This window comes from Balaenoptera musculus, chromosome 1 (assembly GCF_009873245.2).
Source record: "Balaenoptera musculus isolate JJ_BM4_2016_0621 chromosome 1, mBalMus1.pri.v3, whole genome shotgun sequence".
Lineage (NCBI taxonomy): Eukaryota > Metazoa > Chordata > Mammalia > Artiodactyla > Balaenopteridae > Balaenoptera > Balaenoptera musculus.
This window is the reverse complement of record NC_045785.1, coordinates 53,592,798-53,613,028: the sequence shown is the minus strand read 5'-3', so window position 1 is coordinate 53,613,028 and position 20,231 is coordinate 53,592,798. Positions and strand designations below refer to the sequence as shown.

The window sequence follows — 20,231 nt, the reverse complement described above, 5'->3', positions numbered from 1 at the left end:
TTTATTTGTCTATTATCTCCACACCCCTCCCCTACCAATTTCCTGGAGAGCAAGGATGATTTTCTCATTAATAGTGTATCGTCATGCCCTAGGACAAACCCTGGCACACAGTAGCACTCAAAAGATATTTATTCAGTTAGTGAATAAAAGGCAGTGAATGAATGGATACCATGGAGTCATGAAAATAGCATTTAAATGGAATATAGAGACCTGAGTTTTGTACCTGGTTCTGCCACTACCTGGATGGTTTTAGTTGAAGTCATTTCACTCCACTTCACTTGAGCTAGATAAGCTCTCAGCTTTCTTCCAGGTTTATGATTTACAAATACATTATATAGGGAAAAGTAAAAATATACAAACTTTTAGAGCTGACAACCTTAAGGGGCTGGCTAGGTAATTCTTGTTTGAAAAAATGTACCTTGAAAAAACATGCCAAATAAAAGTGAGCTTTTATAGCAGTATTTAAGTTCTTTCTACTTAGAGCTTTTAAACTATTTTTGTAGAACCAATTATTTTCACAAAATCTTTCAGAAATATCTATTGTAATCTCTGTTTGAGAAGTAGAGAATGTGAAATTCAGTGATATTAGGTAATGTATTTGAGCCAGCAGCAGAGACAGAAGCAGAGTCAGAATCTGATTCAAAATTGTCTTAATAGGGCTTCCCTGGTGGCGCAGTGGTTGAGAATCTGCCTGCCAACGCAAGGGACACGGGTTCGAGCCCTGGTCTGGGAAGATCCCACATGCCGCGGAGCAAATAGGCCCGTGAGCCACAATTACTGAGCCTGCGCGTCTGGAGCCTGTGCTCCGCCAACAAGAGAGGCCGCGATAGTGAGAGGCCCGTGCACCGCGATGAAGAGTGGCCCCCACTTGCCACAATTAGAGAAAGCCCTCGCACAGAAACAAAGACCCAACACAGACATAAATAAATAAATAAAATAAAAAATTTAAAAAAAATTGTCTTAATAGAATATCCCACCTATTGTAAAAAATTGTGTGATATTATAGAGCTAAACCAGTAAAGAAAGCAGTGAAAATTTGTTCTTTTTATTATTTATCTATCTATCTATTTATTTATTTTTGGCTGTGTTGGGTCTTTGTTGCTGCGCGCGGGCTTTCTCTAGTTGTGGCGAGCGGGGGCTACTCTTCGTTGTGATGTGTGGGCTTCTCACTGTGGTGGCCTCTCTTGTTGCAGAGCATGGGCTCTAGGCATGCAGGCTTCAGGATTTGTGGCTCACGGGCTCAGTAGTTGTGGCGCACGGCCTTAGTTGCTCCGTGGCATGTGGGATCCTCCTGGACCAGGGATGGAACCCGTGTCCCCTGCATTGGCAGCCGGATTCTTAACCACTGCACCACCTGGGAAGTCTCGAAAGCAGTGAACTTTAAACCAAATTACACATAGATTAAAATAGCAAATACCAAAACTAAGGTGCTAGATGACATTCTATTTCAGAATCACATAATTATGGGGTTAGGTAGCATTCTTAAGAGGTAATCGTCTATCTTTAAGCAAGGCTACACCTAGTAGTCCCCAAACAGAGGAAGTTATGCAATTCTTTGAAATATTTGGAAAAAGAATATTCCACAACTCTTTTTCATACTTGTCCCAGTGCCACATGATACTGATAACAGAAAATTTACTACCTTAACAATTATCTAGAACTGAACCATTTCTAGCAATGACCCCATACATCCACGATTCCCATCCTTTCCTGGTTGTGGTAGGCAGAATTCTAAGATGGTCCCCCAGATTCCTGCCCCTGGTATACATGTTTTGTATAAGCCTTCCCCAAGCATGTGGGCAGGACTTGTGGATACGAGATAGGCACTCACTTGATAGGTTATATTATGTGATGAATGTATGACAATGGTCACCTTTGGTTATACAGTGATTGAAAATGAATATACCGGCATTACATGGTTACATTTAGTGAGAAAATGGAATGCTATCTGAAGGTAGCTCCCTCAATTTCTCTTATTTCTACCTCTACAATGCTGTGTGATTTTCCATCCTTTTCTTCCCTCCCCAGGTAGCAAATGAAAGGTACCTCTTTATCTCAAGGTTATCAAGTGTCTCTTTCAGATTTTCAATTGTTCTCTCTCCTCTTAGTCATTCCCCACAGCCTACAACACATAGGATCTCCTACCTGACAGAACCTTTCCATGACTCCAACTCTTTTGAACTTTGGTGCTTCTCCTTCCTTTCTGTGTCAGACCTGCTTGTTCCAGATCTACCCTACTGTTCCTAAAGAACATTGGCCTCATCTGGGCCCAAATCCAGATCAATAATCCCCATCAGGTTTCAGATCCTAGCCTAGTGACATGAAATAAGAATGGCACAATAGGGTACCACTGAAATTGGTTTCAAGCTGGCCCTTGCCCCAATGTTACCTCTACTTTCTTATTTCTTTAACCCCTAGCTTCTTAGGCCTTTTAGTCTGGCTACATGATAGATTCATTCTCTGAGCTTTCAACTCTCTTTCTATCTTCTCTAATCAGCGGGTTGTCTTCTCCCTTCTGATATCATACTAATTTGGGACTGTTTTCTTTTCTTTCTTTCAGCTTAAAAAGAATGAGGTAATGAATCCCCATGCTCCCGTCACCCAGCTTCAACAATTATCAATGTAAGCCCACGTTGGATTATCATTTTTGTGTGTGTGGTAAAAAGTACATAACATTAAATTTACCATCTTAATCATTTTTAAATATAAAGTTCAATAGTATATTCACATTGTTGTACAACAGATCTCTGAAACTCTTTCATCTTTTAATTCTGAAACTCTGTACCTACTAAACATCAATCATGTTGGATTATTTTTAAAGCAAATTCCAGACCTTATATCAGTTCGTTAATAAACATTTCAGAATGTATCTTAAAGGAATAAAAGATCCCCCCACCCCACTTCCTTTTGTACAACCGCAAAACCCTTATCGCACTTAAATCAAGGTTTCAACAGGAAACAGAGGATACACTCAAATAAGATAACTTTAAGAGGGTTTATTTAAAGGTTGTGGGTATAGGGGAACCACAAGGTATAGTACAGTAACCTAGGGTAAGTGACTGAGTTGGTACCACCTCCAGACCCATAAGGATATGGGGAGGGAGTGGTTACCAGAACCTGGAAAAAGAAAGAATCTATAGAGTGGGCTACACTGAAAAAAGCAATGACCTTTGGTCAAGAGACACAGTAGGGTGATCTTGCAGGGAGGGAGACAGGGTAATGGTACCCTGACATTACTCTCCTCCCTCCCTCTCTTCTTTTGCTAGTAGTTCTCACTGGCCTAGTCCATCTAATGGCTAAAGGGCATGGGAGCCCTACTGATATAATCCATAGAGGCCAGCCTTCTGGAGCAGAGAGTAGGGTGGAGAGCAGCTCTGGAGGAACAAAGGGAAGATACACAGAAAATAATAATCTTAGTATCACTTAATATATTTATGTGAACCATTCTAGCAAATTATTGAAACTGGGAAGGGGATTGTGGGAGCCCACTGAATTTATAGCCGGTTGGTCAGAAGTACAAGTGGTAGCTTATGACTTGCAGCTGTCTTCTTAGGTGGGGGTAATGTTGCAGGATTGAGCTCTTAACTTGTGGGGTCTATGCAAAACCCAGGTAGGTTGTGTTAGAACTGAAATGAACTACAGACACCCAGTTGGTGTTTGGAGAATTGAAGAATTGGTTGGTGTGGGGAAAAAAACTCCACATATTTGGTGTCAGAGTGTTGTGAATAAAATCAGCTCAAGATGTAATTCACATTCCATACAATGCACCCATTTAAAGTGTAAAATTTACATAGATTTTAGTATATTCACAGAGTTGTACAGCCATCACAATTAATTATAGAACATTTTAATCACTCCCAAAAGAAACGTTAAAGCCATTAGCAGTCATTCTCCATTCTCCCTTTCTCTCAGCCCCTGGGAAGAACTAATCTACTTTCTGTCTCTATGGCTTTGTCTATTCCACACGTTTCATATAACTTGTGACCTTTTGTGTCTGGCTTCTCTCACTTAGCATAATGTTTTCAAGATCCATCCATGTTGTAGCATGTATCAGTGCTTTTTTTCTTTTTATTGTCAAATAATATTCCATTGTATGGATATACCACATTTTATCCATTCGTCAGTTGATTGGCATTTGGGTTGTTTCCACTTTTTTGGCTATTGTGAACAATGCTGCTATAAACATTTCATGTGCAAGTGTTTGTGTGGACATATGTCTTCATTTCTCCTGGGTATACACCTAAGAATGGAATTTCTGTGTCACATGGCGACTCTATATTTAAACATGTTGAGGACCTGCTAGACCGTTTTCCAGAGTAGTTGCACCATTTTACATTCCCATCAGCAGTATAAGGGGGTTCCAATTTCTCCACATCCTCATCAACACTTATTAATATCTGTCCTTTTGATGCTAGTCATCCTAATGGGTGTGAAGTGATATTTCTCTGTGGTTTTGATTTGCATTTCCCCAATGACTAATGATGTTGAACACTTTATTCATATGTGTATTGGCCATCTGCATATCTTCTTTGGAGAAACGAGTATTCGAATCATTTCCTCATTTTAAAATTAGGTTATTTGTCTTTTTATTATTGATATGAGTCATTTATATATTCTAGACAGAAGTCTCTTATGAGACAAATGATTTGCAAAACTTTTCTCCCATTCTTTGTTTTGTTTTTTCATTTTCTTGATGGTGGTGTCTTTTGAAGCACAAAAGTTGTTAATTTTGATGATGTTCAATTCACCTTTTGTTCCTTGTGCTTTTATTCTACATTTAATCTTTTAAAAATTCCTTGCTAGGGCTTCCCTGGTGGCGCAGTGGTTGAGAATCCTCCTGTCAACGCAGGGGACATGGGTTCGAGCCCTGGTCTGGGAAGATCCCACATGCCGCGGAGCAACTGGGCCCGTGAGCCACAACTACTGAGCCTGCGCGTCTGGAGCCTGTGCTCCGCAACAAGAGAGGCCGCGATAGTGAGAGGCCCGCGCACCACGATGAAGAGTGGCCCCCGCTCGCCGCAACTAGAGAAAGCCCTCGCACAGAAACGAAGACCCAACACAGTCAAAAATAAATAAATAAATTTAAAAAAAAAAAATTCCTTGCTACTTATTTCTTGAAGGAACCAGGTCATTATGTCCTGTACAATTTACCATATTCTCAATTTTGCTAATTGCAACCCTGGGGTATTATTTAACATGTTCCCCCAACCCCTATATTTTCTATAGGCTCATAATTAGATCCAGAGGCTTGATCATATTTGGGTTTAAACTTCTGACAGAAATATTTCATAGGTGGTACTGTATACATCCTAAACATCTCCTCTTTACATCACATGAGGAGGAATCCAGTGACTGATTGAATTTTTTGTGATGTTAAGATTAATCAGTGGGTTCTGCTCTTATTGGCCTAACCCAACCATTTAAAATTCTCCAACAGGCTCTTATTTAATGGTTTATCAGCTATAATGTTTGGGTCAGTGCTGTCCAATAGAACTTTCTATGACGATGGAAATGTTCTATCTGTACACTGTCCAATATGGCAGCCTCTAATCACATGTGGCTATTGAGTACTTGAAATATGCCTAATACAACTGAAAAATGACTCAAATTTTAATTAACTTAAATGTAAATGGTCACATGTGACAAGCGGTTAATGGATAGTACAGGTCTAGATTCACTATTTCACCAGAGTCTACACTACCTCTGCATTTGTTAGCTCAAATTCTTCTAAAATAACTTTCCCTCATCAAATATGACTACCTTGGAATACAGCTCATTCAGAAAAGACATAACTTGAGCTTGTTTTTAAAGTGGGCACTGAGCCTACATTTCAGGCCATTTTGATTGGGGTAGGCTGGCCTTTGGGCCCTTCCCAGCTAAAGAACCATGAGGGGCATACATTCTGTTTTAGGAGGATTGTTAACTGTAGTCCCTGTGTCACTTGCAGGGGGTCTGTAATAGAAACTATTGGTGCTTCATACTTCTTCCCCACAGCTCATCTCTGATTTTAGCTGCAGCTGTGGTGGACAGTTATGCACACGGATGGCTTCCTACCTGAAGCACCTACCATATCGCTCAGCTTTTTGCAGCATGGAGTGTGGGAGTAGTTAATGTCCCGAGGATAAGCCTTCAACCAAGGGTAGCTAAATACTCAACCTCACAGGGCCAATTCTGAAGTGCATACTACACAGTTCTCCGGAGGGTGGCAGGCAGGATTAAGCTTGGTAGCCCACTGTGCTAACACTCAATAATGCCCCCTTTACCGGCTTTCTCTTCTCTAGTCGACTCTCTCTACTCCCTCTCTCCAGCTTCTAGGATCTCTTCCCTAATAAACTGCCTGCTTCCAAGTTGTGTCTCAAGCTCTGCTTTGGGGGAAATGTAAATTAGGGCAGGATCTCAAAATACTTTAGTCCATGGCATTAATTCACTCAGAAATATTTACTGAGTGATTATAATGTATCGGGCAGTGTATTAGATACTGAAAATACGATGGTGAACAGGAGATCAAGTGTGATGGCGTACATGGATAAATGGGCAATAATTGAATAATGTATCAAGCATTATAACAGGGTAAACATGGGTGCTATTAGTTGTGAAGCGTGGCCAGGTTTAGGATTCCTGAATTGTCCCTTGCAAAAATCCCATTTGCTAGGTAGTAGGGGAGAGTGAATGACAGAGGACAAGGCAGCCAAAGCATCCCTAGCTTGGACTTTGTGCCCAACTCCCAGGCTTCAGTTTGGGACTGAGGTAAGCCTAAGTGGCATGGCCGAGTCCTCCCTTCCTCCAGGCCACTACTTTGGCCCTCCTAGAGCCTTCATTGGAGGGAGCCCCATGTTGCTCTTATTGCATGAATCCAGTGGTGCTTCATAAAAGCTCAAGCCTGAAAAAAGAAAGCACTCCCTAACCACCCCCCCCAGAAATCCCCAAAGAGAATACATTCTGCCCGCAAAGCCAGAATTTTATTCCTTACGACACAAAAACTGCCCGTTTGTACTGTGGCCTTAGAACCTTGACCTTGCCACAACCATTACGCTCCTTAGTGCTATATTAAAGGTGGAAACTTGAGCCCAATAAAAGTTAAAAATTGAAACGAATGTGACTTTCCTCCCTTTTTTCTTTTTTCCTGCTGTATCCCTAAGTTTTCTGCTTGAAGGACTTTAGAACACTGTGTACATCTAGTGAGAAAAGTGTCCTGAGGCTTTCTCACCTAAAACTAACTATTTTAAGGCTATTCAGCCAAGTTGGTCCTGGCCCTTGGTAATTCCTTTGCCAGTATCTTTCTATCAGTGGGGAACTTGGGTTCTGAATCCCAGTCAATGGCTGGGCCATTGGTGCTCCCAGAGTTCCAATGAGCCTTTCCAGAAAGTTTTAACTGGGTTAAACATGGAGTTAAACTCCATCCAGTTTTCTCCACCTCATATGAAATGAACATCTTGTCTTCACCTGATGCTGAGAACTGATACTATCTAGAACTTATACGTAGCTTCTTGAATTTTTCCTGTTTTAGCACTAATTTTTCCTGTTTGCTAATGACAGGAAAACCCAACTCAAATTAGCTTAAGCAAAAACAAAACAGAAACAAAACAAGGCACCCCTCCCCCTAGCACTTTATCAGTTCATGTTACTGCAAAGTCCAAGGCTCAAGTAATGTTATAAGGAGTCTTTTTCCATCTTTTGCTCTCCTCTCTGCTGTGTTTGGCTTCACTCGCAGGCAGGCCTTCTTTAAATGGAGGCCACTAGTACAGCAAATGCAAATTTTACTTTTGATTGGGCCCAACAGTCTTGGCTTGACTCATGTGCCTACCCCTAAACCAGTTACAGAAGCCAGGGGAATGTGCTGCTCGGCTTGGCCAGGCCTAGGCCAATGCTCATCCTTGAAACTGGGCTGGGGGAATTTGCTCCATAGAAGTGTGGTGATTGAGACTGGTGGATTGAGACCTGTGTGTGGGCTGTATGTGCGGGTGTGCACACACACACAGTGGGTAGTGTGGGGAGCATGGACGCTGGTCAGCCAAAACAATTCCCCTCTCAGTCCCTCTGTTGAGCTCCACACATATCCCTGAGACTGGACTCCTGTGGGACATGGATACCTGCCCACACTGGACTTGTCTGTGACGTCAGCTGTTCCCCAGAGGTGGGGACCACCATTCTTGCTTGAAGTATTCCCCAGACTCTGTCTAGCCTGCTTACAGCTTGTCCTCTTCCTGCTCTAAATGTTCCCACCAAGCTGCACAGTGCATGCAATGTCCTTTCAGACACTTTGGCAACTAGTGAGTCATGTACACAAAGAACCATTCAAAGTAAAATGTGGTCATTTCTCTGAGAGAGTAGTGAAAAGATGTTTGGAGAGCAGAGATAAAGGCATATAACATCTGGCTGGGAGCATGAGAGCAGACAAACGATTCAGAGACTATCAAGCACCCAGGACAAGCTTAAGGGTAGGATGAATAACGATAATAACAGTGATAATAATAACAGCAGCTAATATGTATAGTACTTAACCATATGCCAGGCCCTGTTCTAAGAACTGTGTGTGAATTAACTCAATGAATCCTCATAATACTCTTTCAAGTAGGTACAATTATTACCCTGTTTTAGAGTTGAGGTTAAGTAACTTGCTCAAGGTCACATAGTAAGGAGGTGGCAGCATAAGATTGGGTTCCTATCATGGAGGGTCTTAAAGGCCAGCATACAGTGTTAGCCTTGACATGTAGTTCTTTGAGTAGCTGTTTCATGTTTCCCAATGGACTCAAACTTCCTGAGAACAGCACTTTGTACTACACTTGGCAAGAAGCTACATATGTACCTCTTTGAATAGACCACCTTTACTGGAATGAGCATTGTTACACAAAATAAATGAAGTCTTCCACACTGGTTAGAGCACTGTGGATCTGACAGGAAGTTATGGATCTGACTAATTGAGGCTTTCACCTCTGACTCAATGTGTGTCTCTGGGCAAATGAACTAATGGCTCCATGCTGCTGACTTTCTAACTGTAAAAGAGAGGAAAAGAAGTATCCAACATACTTCACAAGGACACAGCAAGACCATAATAAATAAATAAATAAATAAATACACATATTAAATTCTTGCAACACTTAAGAGAAAGGTACTAAAGAAACCAAGGTATTTTTCTTAGTTTCACCGTAACATGAATAATCAGCAAATATGCATTAGGAGCCAAACACATTAGACACTGGGATTACAACAGAATAATGAAACATGATTTCCGCTAATCCCTGTTTTATAGGATTTGATGGGCAAGATCAGTTTGATTGGTAAATATACAGATTACTTAACAGAATATCAAAATGGTAAAGTACATTAGCGCTCATCTGGTTTAACATATATATACATGAAAAATGAGATTCAAAAGGGATACGTAATAGTCTCAGGAAGAGTGTTACTAACGGGGAAACACGTGTCTTCAAAGAAAAGGCTTGGGCTCAGGGTTTGAACTTCGGTTGAAGAGGTTACCATCTGTGTGACCCGGGGCCAGTCGCTTAGTTTCTCTGAACCAAATTCCTTTTCTCTAAAATGAGGATAATAATTTACTTCCAAGAGCTGTTGTGAAGATTAAGTAAAATCATGCATGCATGTAAAACTTTAATCCAGTGCCTGACTTAGCACCACAAGTCAACTATTATTATCGTTACCTCTGCAGGAGAAAGCTCTTTTCTGGCTCTTTTTCTGTAAGAAAAAACCAATCACAAGGTCGCAGCAGAACAGAAAGTGCTTTCAACTACTCGGAGATGGGTGCTGCAGGAACGTGGGCCCAGCCATCCCGGGCGGCAAAGTACAGCCGCCTTGGCAAAGCCTATCTTCCATTTCCTTCCGTTCCTTTTCGGGAGAGCCAGGCTCCCCCCCCCCCCCCCCACGCGCTCGGTTATCTTATTCTCTTGCTTCGCCAGGTCGCTGGCCCCTCTCTAGCTTCTCTTTGCATCCTCTCGGCCATGCGGGCCCCGCGGCAGCCGGGAGACCAGAGCCTACGGCTCGCTCCCTCCACGCCCCAGTCTTTCTCTTCGCTTCCGTGGGCCGCAGCTGCGTTCCGAAGCCAGGGTTCCCGAGGGGATTGACGCGCTGAGGGGAGGAGCGGTTTCTTGCTGCGCGCCTCTCAGGAGCATTACGGCCGGGCTCGTTCCCGGCTCCGGCCGCCAGCCCCAGCCTCCCGGGTCCGGAGCAGGGACTGGCGGAGGCGGCGAGGGAGGGAGCGCGAGTGAGGAGGCACGCGCCCGCCCGTCCGCGCCCAGACCGCCGCAGCCGCTTTAGCAGCCATGGCCGAACGCCGCGCCTTTGCCCAGAAGATCAGTAGGTAAATCTGGGGCGTGGGGCGCGCCGCCGTAGCCGGGGGAAGAGTCGGAGAGTCCTCCCGGCCCGGGCCTAGGAGGCGGGTGGGTGTGGCGACGCGGACGCCGGGATCCCGCGGCCTGGTCGGCGGCTGGGCGGAGGGGCGGAGGGGGTTCGCGGCGGCCGCTGAGGCCTGGCGCCGCCCTCCGAACCCGGCCCTTAGCCCGCGCCTCGTCCAGGGGCACTGAGAGCCCCGTGCGTCCGCCTCCGCCGGCTCCTCGGGCCCCCGGGCCTGGAGTTCGCGGCGGCTTATTGAAGGGCGGGCGGGGGAAGCTCGTCGGCCGGGCGCTCGGCGCTTCCCAAATTCTTTGTGTCCCCACCCCCGGGCTGGCCGGGGCCCTTTCCCTCTCCCCGCCCACCCCCGTTGCCCCTCTGGAGGGTGCGGGGGTCCGCCCTCGTCTCCACCCCAACAAAAGATTCGGCGCGCGGCGGGCTCCCGGCCGGTGCGAGGCCGCCCCTTCTTCAAGCCTCTCACCCTTCCCAGAAATCTGACAGGAATCCTCTTTGCACCCAGGGGTCCAATTCAGAGTGGGCTCGTGCCCCCAGAATCGAAAACGTACGGCCTAAATGAAAAGTTGAGAGCTTGTGGTCTGCACCTTCGGTGTCCAGCTGCCCGATCTGACGAATTGTAGGCTGGAGCTTGATTGATCCTAGTAGCGTGTGAATGTAAACTGCGCCTGTGTTTTTCATAGCTCCAGAGGAAGATGGATGATAGGCAGTGTTCTTTATACACCGGCCCTTTGACTCGTGTTTTAGGAGTCTAGCAATGAGCAAGCGATCAAGGTTGAGGTTTCTGAGCTTTTCACCTACTTGGGGTGGGGAGGTTGCCACCTTTCTCCCCCCTAAAACTAAAAATTGAATTACGGTGGAGGATTCTAATATTTGTAGACTTTCATTGTGGAATATATCAGTGTGTATGACACTAGACATTTTTTTGTGTAATAAGACCATATTTCTGTTAATCTGAAGTCCTAAGAGAAGAAAGAAACATTCGAATGTATTACTTTTTCGACAATTGTATTTCTGTGACTCTGGATCTTTTTAGTTTGCTGATGTTTATTAAAGATTTTTGGACCTACCAAACAGGTCGTTTCTTAACTGCTTGAACTTCCATAGTGTTACTCTATTTTGGCACTTTTTCATTTAAAACTAACATCTCTTTCATTTAAGCTTTGTGCTTTTTTTTTTTTTTTTCTTTCGAGCTTTAAAACACATATTTCATTTTCTCCTTAAGAGACAAAATAGCAAGTGCTTAAGAGCATAAGCTCAGACTGTGACCACGGGCTTAAATCCTGACTCTTATTTTCTAAGTTGGCACCTTGGCCAAATTGTTTAAGTTCTCTTAAGCTTTACTTGTCTGGAAAATGGGTAAAAAAAACGGTACCCAGCTCATAGAGTTGTTGTGAACATTAAACGGAATAATTTGTGTAAAGGGTTTAGTACAGTGTATGGCCTTTACTAGCTATCACGGAACACTTAACAATAATTAGTATAACCTAGGGAGCTGTGATAGACTTAATAGGAAATTATTACTTTTGTTCTTTTAAAAAATTTTTTTGTAAAATAACGGTTTTGTTTCTGAAGGCAGTGCCATTTAAAAATAAATGTATTACTTGACATGCATGCTTAGTATTAATTTCTCTTAAATAGAACCAAAAGCTTATCTCTGAGAACATTGTGCTGATCAAGAAAGTGCACATTGGGGAGTTAGGTGTGAAGTACATACAATGTCTGTTCTCCATTCATGGAATTTGTTCTCAGATAGGACATGACAAAACACAAGAAAAAAAGATAACCAGTTTTGCAAAACAACAAAAAAATTCAAATTAGTATAGCCATGTAAAGTTATAAAAGTAAGTAAGGCAATGGAAATGAAGAGACATGCATTGATTGGAGAGATACTTAGGACGTAGGCATGGCAGTGATTGATGATTGCTTGGATAAGGAAGGTGAGGAAGACTGAAGAGTCTGGGAGGACATCCAAGTTTCTGACTTGGGCAACCAGGATGGAGGCAGTTGTTGAGATAAGGGAGGACAGGAGGAAGAATGGGTGTGAGGGTGGGAAATGAGGTTGGGATGGAGATGATGATTCAGTTTTGGACATGTAGATTTTGAGGTGCTCATGGAGCATTCAAAGAGAAGTGTCTATGAGGCTGTTGGTACAGGTTTAAGGTGCAGAAGAGAGATTGGGTTGGAGATCTAGATTTGGGAGTCATCAGCAAGTAGATTGTAATTAAAGCCAGAGGAGTAGATGAGATAGTTGAGGAGGAATGCACAGGCTTAATCTGGAGGGAAGACCAAGGACAGAACTGCTATAGATGATGAATTATTATCTGCTTATTGTGAATGAAAGGTACTTTCCTCCAAGTTACCAAATATGGCTGAATAATACCTCTGAATAAGTTCTTGTTCTGCTTCTTAGTTTCCTACTGGGGGAAGTATAGCACAACTCTGGAGACAGACTGCCTGGTTTGACATCCTAGCACTGCCCCCCATTGTGTAAACTTGGGCGAGTTACTTCCCCTCACTTTTGCCTCATTTTCCCTACCTATAAAATGGGGTTAATAGTAGGATTCACCTTATAGGATTGTTGTAAGGATTAAATAAATCCATACGTATAAAATGCTTATGACAGTGCTTTTTAGATAATAAGTGCACAGTAAGTATCACTATTTTTTTTATTATTACAGGATTTATAATATGGCCTAGGACTATTATTTGGAAGTAATAATCCTTTTTATGATATACCTGTATGAACTTTGTTGCTCTGTGAAAAGCCTGTTGCTACTGGAAAACTTATTTTTCTTTTTTAAAGCTTTATGATTTTTCAGAAACCTTTACTTTGAAAAGAATTATACTGATCTCTTTTCTGGCTCAGTTATTTCCTAGTCCTTTGCATTTAGTGCTGTTATTTTTTGAGGCTGTGATTTGGTGATTTCTCAAAGCTCTTTATTCTGCATTACTGATTGTGCTACTAACCTTGGCTCATCATAGAAAAGCAGACTTCATGTCAAGTATTGCCTCTTGTCTGTTCTCCCTACATTTATGTATGTATGTATGGCTGCGTTGGATCTTTGTTGCTCTGCGTGGGCTTTCTCTAGTTGCGGTGAGCGGGGGCTATTCTTTGTTGCGGTGCACAGGCTTTTCATTGCGGTGGCTTCTCTTGGTGTAGAGCACAGGCTCTAGGCGCACGGGCTTCAGTAGTTGTGGCATGCAGGCTCAGTAGTTGTGGCTCGCGGGCTTTAGAGCACAGGCTCAGTAGTTGTGGCACATGGGTTTAGTTGCTCCCTGGCATGTGGGATCTTCCCGGACCAGGGATCGGACTCATGTCCCGTGCATTGGCAGGCGGATTCTTAACTACTGAGCCTCCAGGGAAGTCCCTATTCTCCCTACTTTTTTTTTTTAAAGTTTTTTCCTTTGTGATGAGAACTCTTTTTTTAAAATTTTTATTTATTTATTTATTTATTTATTTATGGCTGTGTTGGGTCTTCGTTTCTGTGCGAGGGCTTTCTCTAGTTGTGGCAAGTGGGGGCCACTCTTCATCGTGGTGCGCGGGCCTCTCACTATCGCAAGCTCTCCTGTTGCGGAGCACAGGCTGCAGACGCGCAGGCTCAGTAGTTGTGGCTCACGGGCCCAGTTGCTCCGCGGCATGTGGGATCTTCCCAGACCAGGGCTCGAACCCGTGTCCCCTGCATTGGCAGGCAGATTCTCAACCACTGCGCCACCAGGGAAGCCCTCTCCCTACTTTTTGAGGACAAGGCATATGCCTTGTTAACCTTTGTAATCACTCCCTAGTATGTAATAGGTACAATTTATGGACTGTTGATTGTAGATAAATGATCTAGGATTTTGTTTGGATTATTTTGTCATATCACTTGATATTCAGCTGTAATGAAGAACATTTGTGTATACTTAAAACACTTTTTACCACATTCTCATCTTCATAACCCAGAGGGCAGAAGAACATAGTAAAGAAGGTAGGCTCTAGGTCACATCACCCAGGTTGAAATTCTGCCTATACCAAGTAATAGCTGTGCAATTCTGGGCAGTTGATCTAACCTCTTTGTCTTGGTTTGCTCATCAGTAAAGTGGAGCTAAAAACCTCTGTAGGGTTAATTTGAGGATTAAATGAGATAATACATGTAAGACACTTAGAACTGTGCCTGAAACATAATAAGCATTCAAAAAATGTTAGCTGCTGCTATTATTCCTATATTATTTACTGTTATTTATTTATTTGTTTATTTTTATTGGGATATAGTTGTTTTAAAATGTTGTGTTAGTTTCTACTGTACAGTGGAGTTCCCTGTGCTATACAGCAGGTTCTTATTAGTTATCTATTTTATACATATTAGTGTATATATGTCAATCCCAATCTCCCAGTTCATCCCCCCCCCAACTTTCCCCCCTTGGTGTCCATACGTTTGTTCTCTACATCTGTGTCTCTATTTCTGCCTTGCAGACTGGTTCATCTGCACCATTTTTCTAGGTTCCACATATATGTGTTAATATATGATATTTGTTTTTCTCTTTCTGACTTACTTCACTCTGTATGACAGTCTCTAGGTCCATCCACGTCTCTGCAAATGACCCAATTTCGTTCCTTTTTGTGGCTGAGTAATATTCCATTGTATATATGTGCCACATCTTCTTTATCCACTCCTCTGTTGATGGACATTTAGGTTGCTTCCATGTCCTGGCTATTGTAAATAGTGCTGCAATGAACATTGGGGTGCATGTGTCTTTTTGAATTATGGTTATTTACTGTTATTTATTATTCCCATAATCCAGATGCAGAACTGAGGCCTACTGAGAATGAGATTATTTGCCTTAATTGAGGCTCAAACCCTAGTCCTCTGATTTCAGATCTTAAATTATTATTATTCGACTGTATTTTCTTGCTGCAAAATATTTTCTTCTGTGGTAGTTCTAGATTTTCTAATAGTGCTGCTATTAGTATACCAGAAGTTACCCTTGTTTTCTTAATCTTTGTTAATTTCGTATCATTTTGCTGCCTAAGGAGCAGAATTTAATGAAAGGCTTTCATCGGATCTTTATTTCTGAGGAAAATCTTACATGAGTAGGATTTCCTGGATATAGGCTTATTTATAACCTCAATTGTTTTTAGTCTTGAATCTGTTCATAACTCTGGCTGAATAGGCCCAATCTTTTAATCTACTTTGTTCAATTCATAATCTCACTCCTGATCAAAGTAAATCCTTTCCACATAGTATCAACTATTTCAGTGCTGCCTGTTTCATCACTTTGGACACATATACCACTTCCCTGACCTTCTGTTGTACTCATCTCACTAACTGTTAATGCTGAATGTCTAACCTATTTCTTGCTCCTGAGCTGCAGAGTAGTGTTAGAGGGAGACTAGAATAGTCCAGAGTTGATCTTTTTTTAAAAAAAAAAAAAATTTATTTATTTGGTTGTGCCGGGTCTTAGTGGCGGCAGGCGGGCTCCTCAGTTGTGGTAGGCGGGCTCCTTAGTTGTGGCAGGCGGGCTCCTCAGTTGTGGTATGCAAACTCTTAGTTGCGGCATGCATGTGGGATCTAGTTCCCTGACCAGGGATGGAACCCAGGCCCCCTGCATTGGGAGCGCAGAGTCTCATCCACTGTGCTACCAGGGAAGTCCCCAGAGTTGATCTTTTATTAATTAATGTCTTATCATTTGAAATGAGGTTTATTCCAAATAATTTCTCTTATTTATCATCTTTGTTTCCCTACCCCATCTTTTACCGAAAAGTTTGGGACCATACCACATGAGTCCTTCGTTTTAACCTCAGCATATGACTGTCCCGACATATCGTTCAACCATCTTTCTCTTGAGCCTGAAAGGATGTCTTGTACCTAAAACTTACCTGTTTTATTGTACTTTGAATCCCATACCTTGCCACCTCCTCCCAACCTTGATCTCACAATTTTCCCTTTCCTTTCTAGCATCTTCAATCTATTCTTTTTTATGGATGTTTCCCTTAAGCCATAAGACTTATCCTGCCTTTCTCATCATAAAACAAAGAACCATCGAGTCTTCTGGCATTTCTGGCTGCCAACCAATCATTCCTTTTTCTTTTATAGTCAGCTTTCTCACATGTATGTGGTATAGTCACCAGTACTTCCTGCATGTTCTCTTTCTCATCAATCCTGGGGCCATATGGCAGTGCTTACCATGCTACCTTATGTGTACTTAGATTATAGAACTCTTGAGAATTAGGAAAATTTCACTTTTTTCTTTTGTTCATCACTGATTTCATGAGGTACAGTTTTTTTTTTATTTTTCTTTTTAACTTTCTCATGCTTGCCCTCCTTTCCCCTTTCCCCCTATTTTCTACTGCTTTTCAGAGCTCTTTGAGGGCTGGTCTAGGTCTTTTTATCTCCAGTGCTTAGCACAGAAACTGTGTAAACTGGACGCATAAGAAGTGTAGGAATGAACGCCACCCTGCCACCTTGGAGCATCTTTCATTGCCTCACAACAAGGTCATGGCTGATCTAGTCTCTCCCTCCTCTAATTCAAACGTGTTACAAATGAAGTCTCCCTAAAACACAGCTTTTATCATGGCATTCTTATGTTCAAAAATATAAACGTAGTGGCTTCTTATGGGGTTAAATCCAAACTCCTGCTTGCATTTTAGTCATCTATAATCTGGTCCTTCTCTTGTTGCTTATTCTCTAGCTTACATTTTGGACTAGTCAGTCTGGTGTTTTCACTTTACCCCCACAAATGCTCTGCTCATTTCCATCTCTATAACTGTTCTGTTGTTTTTTTTTATATATCCTGCCTCTCCTTTTCTAAATCTTACCCTTTGCTTCAGAGCACTCCAAGCTGCTGTCCTAACATTTGGGATAACCATTTCCTTGCTTTTCTTTATTTTTACTACCTATGAATGCATCCCTAAGCAATATAATTTTTTATTTTTGAATTCATTTAAATAGAATCATACTGTATGTTTGTCTGCTTTTCTGTCTTACTTCTTTTGCTCAAAATTATATCTGTGAGATTCAGCCATGATGTTACAAGCAGTTGAAGTTCATTCATTTTCATTGCTTTATATTATTTCATTGTATAAATATATGACAATTTTCCATTCTACAGTAGATGGACATTTGGGTTGTTTCCAGTTTTTGGCTATTAGAAACAGTGTTGCTATGAGCATTCCTATACATATACTCTGGTACATATGTTCATGAGTTTTTCTATGGTACGCTCAGGTGTGGAATTGCTGGGTTTTTATTGCTTGTCCTAGCAGTTTTATTTATCATCAAGTTTATTAGGCAATGCCAAACTGTTTTCTAAGATAGTTGTGGAAATTTACACTCCCACAATGTTGCTTTGCATAGTTACCATCACTTGGTATTGCCAACTTTTTCATTTTGCCTATCTGGTGGATGCGTGATGCTATCTTATTGTAAAAGTTTTAGTACATATTTACTTGATAACTAATGAGATTGAGCCCTGTTTTGTGTGTTTATTGACCATTTGAATTTACTCTTTTGTAAGTTACCTAATTAAATAGTTTGCCATTTTCCTTCCTTGTTTTTTCCCTTTGGATTGTCTTTTTCTTATTGATTTGTGTGAGAACTTTATATGTATTCAGTAGATTAATCATTTATTGATTATATGTTTTGCAAATATCTTTTCCTACACTGTGGTTTGTTTTTTAATCCTTTTTATAGAGTCTTTTACTTTTTTTTTTTTTTTTCTTTTTTGGGCTGTACGTTGCGGCATGTGGGATCTTAGTTCCCTGACCAGGGATCGAACCTGGGCCTCCTGCAGTGGAAGCGTGGAGTCTTAACCACTGGGCAGCCAGGGAAGTCCAAAATGGAGTCTTTTGAAAACTAAGTTTTAATGCAGTATATTAGGATTTTTTTTAAAATATTTAGTATTTTGGGGGTCTTGTTTAAGAAATATTTTATTCTCTGAGGTCATTAAGATATTCATCTGATTTATAATAAACTTTGTAATTACCTCCTTTGTGTTTAGGTTTATATTCCACCTGGACTTGATATGTGTATGGTGTGAAATTTTAATTTTTTCAGAATGGATTCTCCTTTCCCCATTGATCTGTCCTGCCATGTCTATAATAGATGTGTGTGTCCTTATTTGTGGGTCTTTTTATGGGCTCTCTATTTTGTCCCAGTGGTCTGGTTATACATCTTTTCACTAATTATAAACAATTTTCATTATAATAAGTTTTGGAATTTGGTAGAATATCTCCTCCCAACTTAAAAAACAGTGTCTTAGCTGCTCTTAGCTTTTTGAATTTCCATGTATATTTTAGAATCTACCAAAAACAAACAAAAAACTCCCAAATCCTATTAGAATTTGATTGGGATTGCATTGACTCTGTACATCAATTTGGGGGAGAAATGACATTCTTATAATACTGATTCATGGTTGTGGTGTATCTATCCATTTATTTAGGTCTTCTTTATATCACACAATGAAATTTTATAGTTTTCTCTGTAAGGTTCTTGCATATCTTTTGTTAGATTTATCCTTAGGTATATAACAATTTTGTATCAGCTATATACCTTGCTAAACTTTTGTTAAATCTAAGAATGTATCTGTGGATTCCTTTGTATTTTCTTTTTCTTTTTTTAAAAATTTTTACCAAAGTTTAATAATAATCCTTGATTCTTCAAAATAGGTACAGGCTTTTCAACTCTGGACAGTCCTCAGGTTACACAATAGCTTTGTGGGACTGATTCAACCAGAACTATTGTGCTTTCTCAGGAAAACACAAGGTCAGTCTTTTTTAGGAGACCTTATATTCCAGCTCCATACTTGAGAAACTCCTGGTACAGGATAGACTGAACAAAGCTGAGGGGGAAGATCAGGCTGCAGTCAACCTACTTACTCTCCTGTGGCCTTTATATTTTCCATGTAGACAGCCGTATCATCTGAAAATGAAGAATTTTTGTTTTATCTTTTCCAAACCTTGTAACTGATTTATTTTTTTGTGTTGACTGATTTATTTTTTTGTGTTGGTCTGCAGGCTATTACCTTGCATTACTGTACAGATTTTTACTACCATTTCTATTCAACATTGTGTTAAAATTGAGCATCCTCATTTTGTTTATAATCTCAAAGGGAAAGCTTTCTGTGTTTCACTTAATATGAGGCCTGGTGATTACTGTAGGTTTTTTGTAGGTACTCTTTTAGTCTGGGTTCCCTAGAAAATAGAGACTGAAACAAGGATTAAGAGTTGAGGCTTGGACTTCCCTGGTGGCGCAGTGGTTAGGAATCCACCTGCCAATGCAGGGGACACGGGTTTGAACCCTGGTCTGGGAAGATCCCACAGGCCGCGGAGCAACTAAGCCAATGCGCCACAACTACTCAGCCTGCGCTCTAGAGCCCGTGAGTCACAACTACTGAAGCCCGTATGCCGCAACTACTGAGCCCGCATGCTGCAACTACTGAAGCCTGAGCGCCTAGAGCCCATGCTCCACAACAAGAGAAGCCACCGCAATGAGAAGCCCACACACCGCAATGAAGAGTGGCCCCCGCTCGCCGCAACTAGAGAAAGCCCGTGCACACACAGCAACGAAGACCCAACGCAGCCAAAAAAAAAAAAAAAAAAATTGAGGTTTTTTCTGAGAGGCATAATCCCAGGGCATTAAAAGAGAAGAGGGAGGTGAAGAGAAGGATAGGAAACAATGTAAGGTGATACCTTATCTTGTTGGCCACTGCTTCACAAAGAGCTAGAGAGAGATCGTTCGCCAGGTGTGCATGCTTGGCCACACAGGATATCTTTAGACAGAGGAACAGTTCCTTAGATGTGTAGATGGGACTGTGGAAGAAGAGGAAATTTATCTACCTGCTTTTCTCCTGCATCCTGTTTTCCATTAGTCAATTCAGTCTCCACAGAGAGTTAGTTC

General features: G+C 41.7%; 1 protein-coding gene across 3 annotated transcripts in view; it reads left to right on the top strand.

Annotated features, from left to right (window-relative positions):
- The first annotated feature begins 10,124 nt into the window (after positions 1-10,124).
- DOCK7 (dedicator of cytokinesis 7) overlaps positions 10,125-20,231 on the top strand; it is a 188,205-nt gene continuing 178,098 nt past the window's right edge. For 2 of the 3 annotated variants that reach the window (XM_036849754.1, XM_036849783.1), the window contains exon 1: positions 10,125-10,312. In XM_036849754.1, the coding sequence (XP_036705649.1) occupies positions 10,275-10,312 (38 nt within the window). In that variant the 5' untranslated portion in view covers positions 10,125-10,274. The remainder of the gene's footprint in view (positions 10,313-20,231) is intronic. The other variant, XM_036849793.1, reaches the window with a different exon arrangement.